This window comes from Gastrolobium bilobum, unplaced genomic scaffold (genome assembly GCF_033153095.1).
Source record: "Gastrolobium bilobum isolate Gb01-03AN ecotype WA unplaced genomic scaffold, APGP_CSIRO_Gbil_v1 utg908, whole genome shotgun sequence".
NCBI lineage: Eukaryota > Viridiplantae > Streptophyta > Magnoliopsida > Fabales > Fabaceae > Gastrolobium > Gastrolobium bilobum.
Genome location: NW_026897979.1, coordinates 362,219 through 372,500, shown reverse-complemented (window position 1 = coordinate 372,500; position 10,282 = coordinate 362,219). Strand labels below are relative to the sequence as shown.

The 10,282-nt window shown below is 32.8% G+C and overlaps 2 protein-coding genes across 2 annotated transcripts in view; both read right to left on the bottom strand.

Annotated features, from left to right (window-relative positions):
• Positions 1-991, bottom strand: part of LOC133311923 (agamous-like MADS-box protein AGL12) — a 4,344-nt gene extending 3,353 nt beyond the window's left edge. Inside the window, exons 1-2 of the mRNA XM_061513059.1 lie at positions 810-991; positions 609-681 (exon numbers count right to left, since the gene is read on the bottom strand). Of these exons, the coding sequence (XP_061369043.1) occupies positions 609-681; positions 810-991 (255 nt within the window). The remainder of the gene's footprint in view (positions 1-608; positions 682-809) is intronic.
• A 1,622-nt stretch (positions 992-2,613) lies between these two features.
• On the bottom strand, positions 2,614-9,705 carry LOC133311913 (beta-fructofuranosidase, soluble isoenzyme I-like). The gene is made up of 7 exons (XM_061513042.1): positions 9,261-9,705; positions 8,984-8,992; positions 5,225-6,081; positions 3,784-3,945; positions 3,438-3,661; positions 3,245-3,332; positions 2,614-2,833 (listed from the first exon to the last, which is right to left on the bottom strand). The coding sequence occupies exons 1-7, from the start codon at positions 9,628-9,630 to the stop codon at positions 2,630-2,632; spliced, it is 1,914 nt and encodes a 637-aa protein (XP_061369026.1). The 5' UTR covers positions 9,631-9,705; the 3' UTR covers positions 2,614-2,629.
• Between the last annotated feature and the right edge of the window lie 577 nt (positions 9,706-10,282).

The window sequence follows — 10,282 nt, the reverse complement described above, 5'->3', positions numbered from 1 at the left end:
TGGTAACTGATGTTAATTACCTCTTTGAGACGAATCAGAACCCCGGCATCCCTACAGGTTCGACTCTTTGAGCCGCTTATGAGACTAATCCAGAGTTAAATATTTTTAGATCGTGCACTACTTAAATATTTTTCCACCGTTAGTTTATGATATATTTGTCTCTCTTTCTTTTCTCAATATATTTTTTAAACTCAAGAGATGTACTTGGTTTTACCATGAATGTATGACACTTAAAACCGCCTTAACTAAATTGGAAAGCGAGAAGTCATGCTAGCTGTTGCAAAGCACGATATACCTGATCTTATAGAATAGAATCTAGTCCTATATGTTGATTATCTTAATTCACAGTCCACATATTATTATTATTATTATCATCATTATCACTATATTATTATTTTATTATGCAGTGATCGATGATAATGCATCAAGCAGCTAGCATCCAATGCCACTCACTCTTTTACATATTATAATAACAAGGATAATTATTCCTTTTCTTCTCTCACAGCATACTTGCTTTATTGGCTTAATTAGCTGTTTTCTTATTTCTCATATAGTCCTTTGCAGTTGCAAACTTAGCATAAAAAGAGACATAGAATGCTATAGCATACCAGAGGAAGTGCTTCGGGGACCGCTTCAGGTCGTGTGAACTTCATGTACCTCTCTATAAGCCCTTGCATGGTTCTTTCATATATATATGAATGATGCAAAAAAAAGAAGAAAAATCAAAGTGAAAAGTCAGAGACCACAATATATATATACACGTTTGTCTGAGTACATATATATAGAGAGAGAGAGATATATAGAGATACCCTTTGGTGGCGAGTTCATAGAGCTTTCCATGAGCGGAGAAAATGACAAGGCCAATTTCAGCATCGCACAGCACAGAGAGCTCCTTAGCCTTCTTAAGAAGCCCTGCTCGACGCTTGCAGAAGGTAACTTGTCTGTGCACTGAGTTCTCAATACGCTTCAGCTGAACCCTTCCGCGAGCCATTATTGATCAATGTTTGATGCGATGGTTTTTTTTGAGTTTCTTTCTTTGGAAATTTGAGTATATATGAGTTTGTTTTGTGTGCTTTCTATGCACACAACCTCCCACTAGTTTGAACTAGCTTCGAGGTTGCTGCAGGCAGGTACGTAGTACCCTTTCCAAGAGTTTTTCTCTAGCAATTTTTCTTCAGTTTTGTGTGATTGAAGGCCTTATATATATAACACCATTATAAGATTTAACCTTCGACAAAGGGAATCATCACTTATTAAACTATAATATTAACGTTAATCAATTATATGAAATATTAGCAGCTACTTTACACCTCATTAAGTTTTGTTTAGTCTCTCATATTCATCACTTGGTAGTGTTATGGGTTCCAATTTATTTTGATAATAAATCGCATCAAAGCATGTGATACTAAAGGTAATACTGGTCATTTCAGCCATAGAATATGGTTCATTTTGGTAAAATATTTATGCGCAGGCTTTATTCCTGAGCAATTAATAGGCGAAAACTGTCCATGTCCAATCATGCATGAAAAAGGAAAACATAATATATGATATTCTACTCTGTTCTGCACCTAGGAGGGACTACTTTTTCCATGTTTTCAAGGATTAGATTAACACAGAAATAATTAGAAGGGCCTTCCTATTGCACGTTAACTTGTACTGAACTGTGTTCGAATAAAACCAGGAATCCAATCAAGTTGAAGAATGTAAAGCATAAAACGGTCTTGAGCTCAACTGTTATTATATCACATCAAATCCTGAGGGTATTCCCCTGATAGGCTGCTATCTCTTTTGGTGATCATTTTTAAAATAGTGCGCTCTGCACTCAACTACACAACCAGGAATCCTATTAATAGTCAAAATCCGAATTTTTTTTGCATCGGGAAATTCGGTCTTATCTTTCGAAATAAATAATAGAATGGGGGCACATAGATTAAATTAAATGTGAGCAGGGAATGCCTCTAAAGAAAGCTGAGGGTCATTAAGTACAAGGTTAAAAACCACTCTCTTTTAAACTCGACTAGCGAGCGTGGAGTGGAGAAAATCCTTGTACGTAACCTTACCTTTACATAATTGCAAAAACAACAGTTTTACCACTGCTCCGGCTCGCCCTCTTTTTTCTTTTACAAGGTAATTGAACAAATTTCTTTTTGTTTTAATTCTTACTCATTGGTTCTTATTTTATAATTTTTAATGTTCTAAACTACTGATTTATAGTAGAGAGAATGGATTAAATAACCCAATCAACTAACTAACTTGAAGCTAACCAACTTGTAACAGAAATCATGTGCATCCATGGGCACTCTCTTCTGTAACAATAATGTTTATTTTCAAGGCAAAAATATCTGCTGATAAGAAATATCATAATAGGAGAAAAGGGATAATTATGATTTATGAGTTAAGGGATTGCACTAATAGCAGGGGAAAATTTTACTCTGACAAATACCAAATTAAAATGAATCACCATGGATATGCCTACTAGCTGTAGGAAAACTCAAAGCCAAAACTTTAACAGCTTTATACATGGCTTTTGCCACAAGATATTCACTATTTTTTTTTTCTTTTCTTTTCTTCTGTGGCAATAGGAATACCCTAATATAGGATGCAATTGTGTGTCAATAGCTTTCACTTTTCATTGACTCTGGTCAAAGGGAAAAGGGCGTATAAAAGCGGAGTTCAATTGCCAAATCTTGAGGGAGGCCTTGATGTTTAAGCCCGTTGCATTGTTGAACAGAAATAATCTTGCAGCTCCATATATTGCTTCTGTTGGATAAACTCTGGATGTGATCACAGTTCTCCCTCCCTGACCAAAGCTCTCAATGATTGAATGGTCAACCTGATCATATTGGAAATTTAATTGTCACGATATAACTTTCATATTTAGGAGAACCAATATAACTTTTCATCCGAGACCATAAATGTGTAAGGAAAATATAAGAATCATGTTGGGGAAATTCTTACAACAAAAAAACAATTATATATTATGAATAGTACATAGTTATAATAGGTATAAAAAGAAAATTTAATATTATAACTATATACTACCCGTAGTACATAATTATAAGAGGTATGGAAAAAAAACTACATACTATATCCGTATAATTTAGTGATAGAAAATAAAAGCCTAAAATGGATGGTACGTTGATGTATCTGTGAGCAGCTGTTAAAGAATATATACACACAGAAATGGTTCAAGAGTTGAGCTGGAAGCACAATAAGCATATATCTTATTCTTATTCCCACTTACCAATACCCTCGCTGATAGTTTTTCATCACTGAGAACTGCAACTTTGCTTCCATAAACGAGCTTTGAAACATCAGGAGCCTTTGATGACCTGCATTATCCAACAACATTACTCATATATTATCAAACTAATGATTTCATCTTTTTCTTCTACAAAAAGAGAGACAAATTGAAATCAGTGAATGAAAATTTGTACCTAGTTTCATCAACACAGAAGGAAGTGGTTGAACTGCCATTGCTAGTACTAGAAAGACGGAAATAAATTGGTGTTAGTTCAGAAAGTTTGTCATCTGCAATAGCCAGAATGCCAAATGGTCCCAAAGCACTTCTGTCAACAGCTCCACCTCCACACCCTGCATTGTCATTGCCAATCCCTTCGGATGTCAACAACTCGATTTCAAATTCAGCAAATATGTCCAACTGAAATTTTTTCAGGAAATGTCAATAGTTGAATAATGGAACGTTAATGAAAATTACTACTTAATTATAATACAACAAACACTACTACGTGAGTTACTTAATGCTATATAGACAAATTAAACCTGTGTTGCCGAGTCTATGTCCAGTGGCACAACTGAGCCAGGTTTAACCACAACTCCTTCAAATTCAGCACTGCTTAGTCTTAAGCTCTCTACTTCTTCTACTGGCCATTGAAGCAAATTAGTTCCAGTCTTCTTGTCAAACACCACTGTTCTTGGAATTGTCTGATTTCAAAAACCAAAATGTGGGTCAGACTTCATATGTAAAATTTACAACCAGTCAATTAATAAAATTACCACATGTAATATTTGGGCATAATTGATGTATTACTCAACATAACATTTGTTTAATAACAATAAACAATGTGTTCGTTTTTTCTGCAGTGACCAAACAATGTCATTTAATAACACGACGTAGATAATTCATCTACATTCAATGGCGGACCCAGAAGAAATTGTTTATGTCTGCACATTTAGCGGTGGAAGTTCGGGGATAGCGCCCCCAAAATTTGTTTTGTAAAGACAGGTTAGATGAACGCTTTATGTACAAGGTTATGAACTCACTCATAATCTAATTGCTTCTATAACAAACTGCAGGCAATAGCTTGACCAATCATTTTTCCTTCTAAGTCTTACCAATACTCCAAAACAAATATGAGAATATACTCCAATACATCCATACATCATCGTTCTATTTTATAGTAGTGAATAAAAAAGTCAACACTGCCGATACAAAAGACAAGCGAAATCACAGTGAAGGTCTCCTCTGTAAAGATTAACTTATTTGAGAAGGTCAGACGTGCAATCAATCATCTCTTTTTATAAAAATGAAAAAGAAAATAAAGGATGAAGAGAACATGAGAATGGGTACGTGACAAGGGAGGAAGAATATGTTTTCTCTCTAATCAATTTGCATTGCTAAGTTGTTTTAACCATCTCTGTACGTTGCTAACTAATATAAGAGTAAATATTCTTTTTGGTCACTAACAAAAAATTCAGTCTCACTTTAATTCCTTACAAAAAAAATTAGTGACCTGGTCCTTATGAAATTCAAAGTGGACACATTTTAGTCTTTTTGAGTGACTAATGTGGATCTTTTTTAAATTTGTGAAAATTAATCCACTTTGAATTTCTTAAGAATCTCGAGACTAATTTTTTTTATAAGAAAATAAAGTGGGGACCGTATTTTTTATCAAGGACTTAAAATGATATTTATTCCTAATATAAATATTGAATCAAGTAAAAAAAAAAAATCATAATATTCATGTCCGCACTGCCGACATGTGCTACAACCTGCGCCCGCCACTGTCCGCATTAAGTTCCAACAATGTTATTTTAGAGCGTAAATCAAAGTATTTTAATAATTTTAATTTATTTCAAGATTATAAAAATTTTTATCATTATAATTTTTTAATTTTTCAATTTCAAAACGAAGTGAAAATGTAACAAACCTTTATTTGTTACGTGCATTCAAATTTGGGGGATTAAAAAAAAGGTTTCATACCTGAAGAGATGCCCAACCCTTTTTCAAGTCAGCGTTTTCAGTATCTGATTCATTAATCCAACCCCACAGGACCCTTCTCTGTTTGTGTTGGTCATAAAATGTCTTTGACGCATAGTATCTCCCATAGTCCAACTTCAACCCGATACCCACATCCTCATTCGGGTTATCGGGCACCCATGTATCATTTTCAATGAAGTATGTCCCAATTGCATAATGATCCACCTTTGTGTCATCCATACTAGCCTTTAACACATGTTTCACTGCTGGGCCATTTGCAGATGTATCCAAACCTTGAGACCCATTTATCGAAACCGGGTAAAAGTCCACACACTCCCACATACCCGTACCCGGGACCGTATGCAAATAGTGATCATTGAGCCCAAAGTGGATGAAATCTTTGGTTGTATAAACCAACGAAAGGCCTGTCTTGTTGACCTTTGAGCCAACAGTGACCCTCCATTTCTCGTCTGGCCCAATCCACGCAGTTGTTGGGTCACGAAAATCCTTTGAACCAATGCCTGGTGGAGGCACTAACACCGGGTTATCAGTATATTTGACCCAATCAAGGAGGAGGGGATCAGATAGGTTGGCGGGATATGCAAGATTTTGGACTTGCACGTGCTGATCAGTATAACCCGTGTAGAGCATCACGATTTTGCCATCTGGCAGAAGGGTTGCGGACCCTGACCATACACCGTTGATATCATACCAACTACTTGGAACCAACGCTATAGGGAGGTAGAGCCAGTGAATCAAGTCCCTTGATACAGCATGACCCCATGTTATGTTGCCCCACACAGCTGAATCAGGATTGTATTGATAAAATAGATGGTACCATCCCATGTGAAACAAAGGACCTGCAATAATACAAATATATAATCTCTGTTTATTTTATTTTATTTTTATTGCTGGATGTGTCAAAACAAGAGAAAAAAATACTACTTGATCATAAAAGAGACTTGACATTATTGTTCATTTAATTGTATCGCTTGCATAAATAAAATTATTTTATCATAAATACGAAATATTATGTTGACTTATGCGTAAAAACACGGATACTTGATATGATAGCCTTCAGCACGAAAACAACGTGTTAAGAAGTTCCCCTAACCCTTTACGACTCTGGCCAATTCAGAATTATAACATTCAAATTTCATCTTCTTAATTATAAAAATAAAGGGTTCACATTTTATTTTCTGAAGTTATTGTAGATAAATTATCTGCAGTCATTTCAATACCATGTCGTTTTGGAACAAAAATTATAGTATTTTTATAATTTTAATTTATTTCAATATTATTATAGTCTTTATAATTATAATCTTTCAATCCTGAAACGACATTATTTTGAGAATAAATACAGATAATTTATCTGCGGTTACTGCGTAAATATTTTTCTCAAAAATAAAAGTAACCAAAAGACTTAACCAAGTTGTTCTATCAAGATGAATCCGAAGCTTGCGAAACACATGGAAACAAAGCAGCAGTGAATGAATTGACCACGATTAGAGTTACGTTATCAAATTGAATTTTATTAAACTAATCCATGTGGACAACAGAGCTAAAGAAAAAAAATATTTTTATTGTGTATAAACTCGTTATCTGGAAAATTAATAACAAAAACAATTGCTTAAATATATATTTACATAAAATTATATCAAATATTTTATTTTATAATTTCACGATGACACAAGATGTGACCGACACCACAAGAAACTTGGATTATTCGAGAAAGAAGTTATTATCTGGTTAAGAAATACAAAAATAAGAGTATATTTTAACACTTGTTCACTTAAATATAATTTTGAGCTTTTTATCTTTGAAAACATTATTGGGAGAGTGACTATTTTATCACGCCTGGCAAAAAAGTTATCCACGTTAATAGTAAATTTTGTCAAAATGTCACCCGTCATATTTCGCTACACAGTGTAGCAAAATATGTCGCGTGATATTTTGACAAAATTTACTGTTGACGTGTCATTATTCTAACATTATTCTTGCTATATGAGGCTAAAAAAGTCCAAATGTGATCCAGCAGCAACATTTTAACATGCTAGATAGTATGCGAAGCTGGACAGAGAATTGAAGTAGTAAAATTTAGGGAAAAGTTCACCAATATTCTTGTAGTTTGCTTTAAAATTATTTATGCCTCCGTGATTTTTTCTATCACATATGTCCATGTGCTTTGTAAAAAAATAAAAAATCACAGGAGTATATATGATAAAAACATACTCTTTTACAAATCACATGAGCATATATGATAAGAAAAAAACCACAAGGACATAAATGATTCTGAAGTAAATCACGGGGACATTGGTGAACTTTTTCCTAAAATTTATTATTTCAAAGTTACCTTTAACACTTACAACAAATTTTTAATTAGACTACAAAAATAAAATAAAAAAAGTTTTTATAACCTCATGTAAAGCATGAGTTAGTAAAGGATCTTTCATGTCTATCACCAAACTTAAAAAAAACGTCATTTTTGTCTCTTGTTACCCGCCTCCTAAGGTAACTTTATCCCATCCAAGGCTGAACCCAAAAGAGAAAGCCATGTATGTATTTTGTTTTTTGAAAATATTTTTTTGATAATCAAAAATTAAAACAAAACAGATTGGGTTATTTTTTTGTTTGAGTATTGTGAAAACTTATTTTTGATATTTATTTTTTAAATAAAAAATAAGAACACATTTTAATTTTTTAATTTTGTTAATTTTTTTATTTTCACTTCAAATTTCTGTCATTCTTAGAGGTCGTTTGGTTTAACTTTTTCTAAAAGTAACTTTTACTACTTCCTTATTTTAAAAGTACTTTTTACAAAAGTTAAAGTTATTTATATTTTTATAAAATTATATAGTTTTGAAAAAAATATTTGACTTTTGACTTCTACTTTTTTGAGAAGTTAAAAATTTTAGCTTCTGAGAAAAGTAAGTTTTTGACTTTTTTATGACTTCTCATTTTTTTAAAAGCAGACATCCAAATGAACTAAAAACGAAAAGTACTTTTTTTCTTAAAAAAAAACAGCTTTTGAAGAAAAAAAAGCTCATCCAAACAGGCCCTTAGAGTTATTCTCAAAAGTCAAAATTTATTTGATAAATTTTTAATATTTATATTTTTTAAAATAATTATAAACAAATTTTAAAAAAAATAAAAAACAGGATCAAAGAGCCATCTAATTATTGTGGCTAATAATCCATATTTTTCAAAATCTTTAATGGCCTGTACAACCCTTTATCATCCCATCGTTTTGCTATTTGTGCTCAATTTATCCATTAATTCTTGTTTCTAACTTGTCCACGTATGTCCCTTTGTTATCATTTTTCTATGCATATTTAAGTTACACAACCACCTGTCACTGTCAGACTGTCAGCAGGTAAGGATACACATTGGCATTTTTTGATATTTTGCATTTTAACGTAATTTGAAGAAAAAAAAATACTTAACTGTGTAATGTGCTGTATCTCTATATGCCAACGCATAGGCATTTCATTCCAATAAATTACGAATTGAAATCATTATTGCTAAGAAAACTATTATATATATAGAATGAGAATGACTTTCTCATGAGCATTTTTTCTATTCTTAAGGCTCAAATTTATGATATTTGGTTAAGGAAAAGAAACTCCTTATATTACTTAAACAAATAGTTATTGGCGATACTTCTTTTAATTTACCAAATATAAATATATAATTAAGGAAAGAAGTCAAGAACTTGACAAAAAGTATATATAAATAGTAAAATTCGCAAACGAAGAGACGTACCATTAGGATCTGAAGCAGATTCAATTCAACCAAACACGCGCAGGGAACAGCAACCCAAACATGACAACCAGACATTGTTGATTAGCCTCTTCATCATAATTTATAGTAATAAAAAAAAAAAAAAAAAAAAAGGAGGGCAAAACTTGGAATAAAGTACAATTTGGAAAGTTAGAGCAACTCCCAACAAGTTGGAAAGCGAAAAAAAAAATGTAAATTTGACATTAAGCGATTCATAGTTAATTAAGTGCAATGAAATATAAGCACTAAGGACACTTACCATTCATCCAATTCTTTTCAGGTTGAAAATGGAAAGATGTTCTTTGCCAAGATAACATAGCATTTGTCCAATTATATGAAACTTTATGGGAAAGAGATGGATTTGACTTGGCTGAAACTCCCTCAGCAACACCTCTAGGCAGTAATTGCACGGAGATGAAAGGCTTCAGATTGTTATGCTGCTTTCCTAAGGGCTCATGGCTCAGGTTTATGAACAATGCAACCAATGACATTAGAGAAACGATGGAACCAATGATCACAATGGTACCCTTTAATGGTCTTCGACCACTGTCCCCCTCTTGGGAAGGAGGATGCAGCAAGGGAATACGTGGAGAAATAGCATGCTCAAGATCAGGGGTGATAGCCTCCATGTTTATTGATGAAGTTGTGGTGGGTGTCCTGCAGTTAAGAGGCCAGTGTTAATTATCACAAATTAAGGGAGGAGGAGAAATATGGATGAGATATGATATACGAGTAGTGGGAAATGGAGGACATGGAAAGGTAGGCTTCTTTTATATATATAGATACATTACTTGTGGGCAACTAGGAAGGACAGGTAGGACTTTAGGATAAAGAGTTGAAATTCAAACTTATACTTTTATTATGGGCATGATTTGTGAAATAAAAATGTTAATAATTTGATGTATAAGGTTTGCACACAATAGTAATCTTGACCGTTAATCAAGCAGGGGCTGCACGCAATTTTTGACATGTGAAGTTTTATTTTCTTGGACGGCTTAATTGAAAATTAAAATAATACTATGATTATGTGGGTGTATTAAATTGTTAGTAGCTCATTTAAAATTCAATCTAAAAACCATTGTAATTTTAGATAAGAAAAATTGTAACTTTTTTTGAAAAATTTAACTTTACATTTCTAAAATAATCTTCTACATTTGTAACTTTTGTTATATTTGTGAAAATGTATTTACTTTTTATAATGTGTTAGCTTTATTTTTAAAATTTTGCTTTGTTTATAGTGGTAGAAGGTTATGAACTTTGTAAGTAATGAATTATGAACGC

What these genes read in the sequence shown, in the direction of transcription:
- LOC133311913 (XM_061513042.1), bottom strand. Translation starts at nt 9,630, where the DNA reads ATGGAGGCTATCACCCCTGATCTTGAGCATGCTATTTCTCCACGTATT. An exon ending in ACATAGACTCGGCAACACAG is followed by an intron (nt 3,662 to 3,783) that starts GTTTAATTTGTC and finishes AAAAAATTTCAG; the next exon opens with TTGGACATATTTGCTGAATT. An exon ending in TTCTGTGTTGATGAAACTAG is followed by an intron (nt 3,333 to 3,437) that starts GTACAAATTTTC and finishes TGGATAATGCAG; the next exon opens with GTCATCAAAGGCTCCTGATG.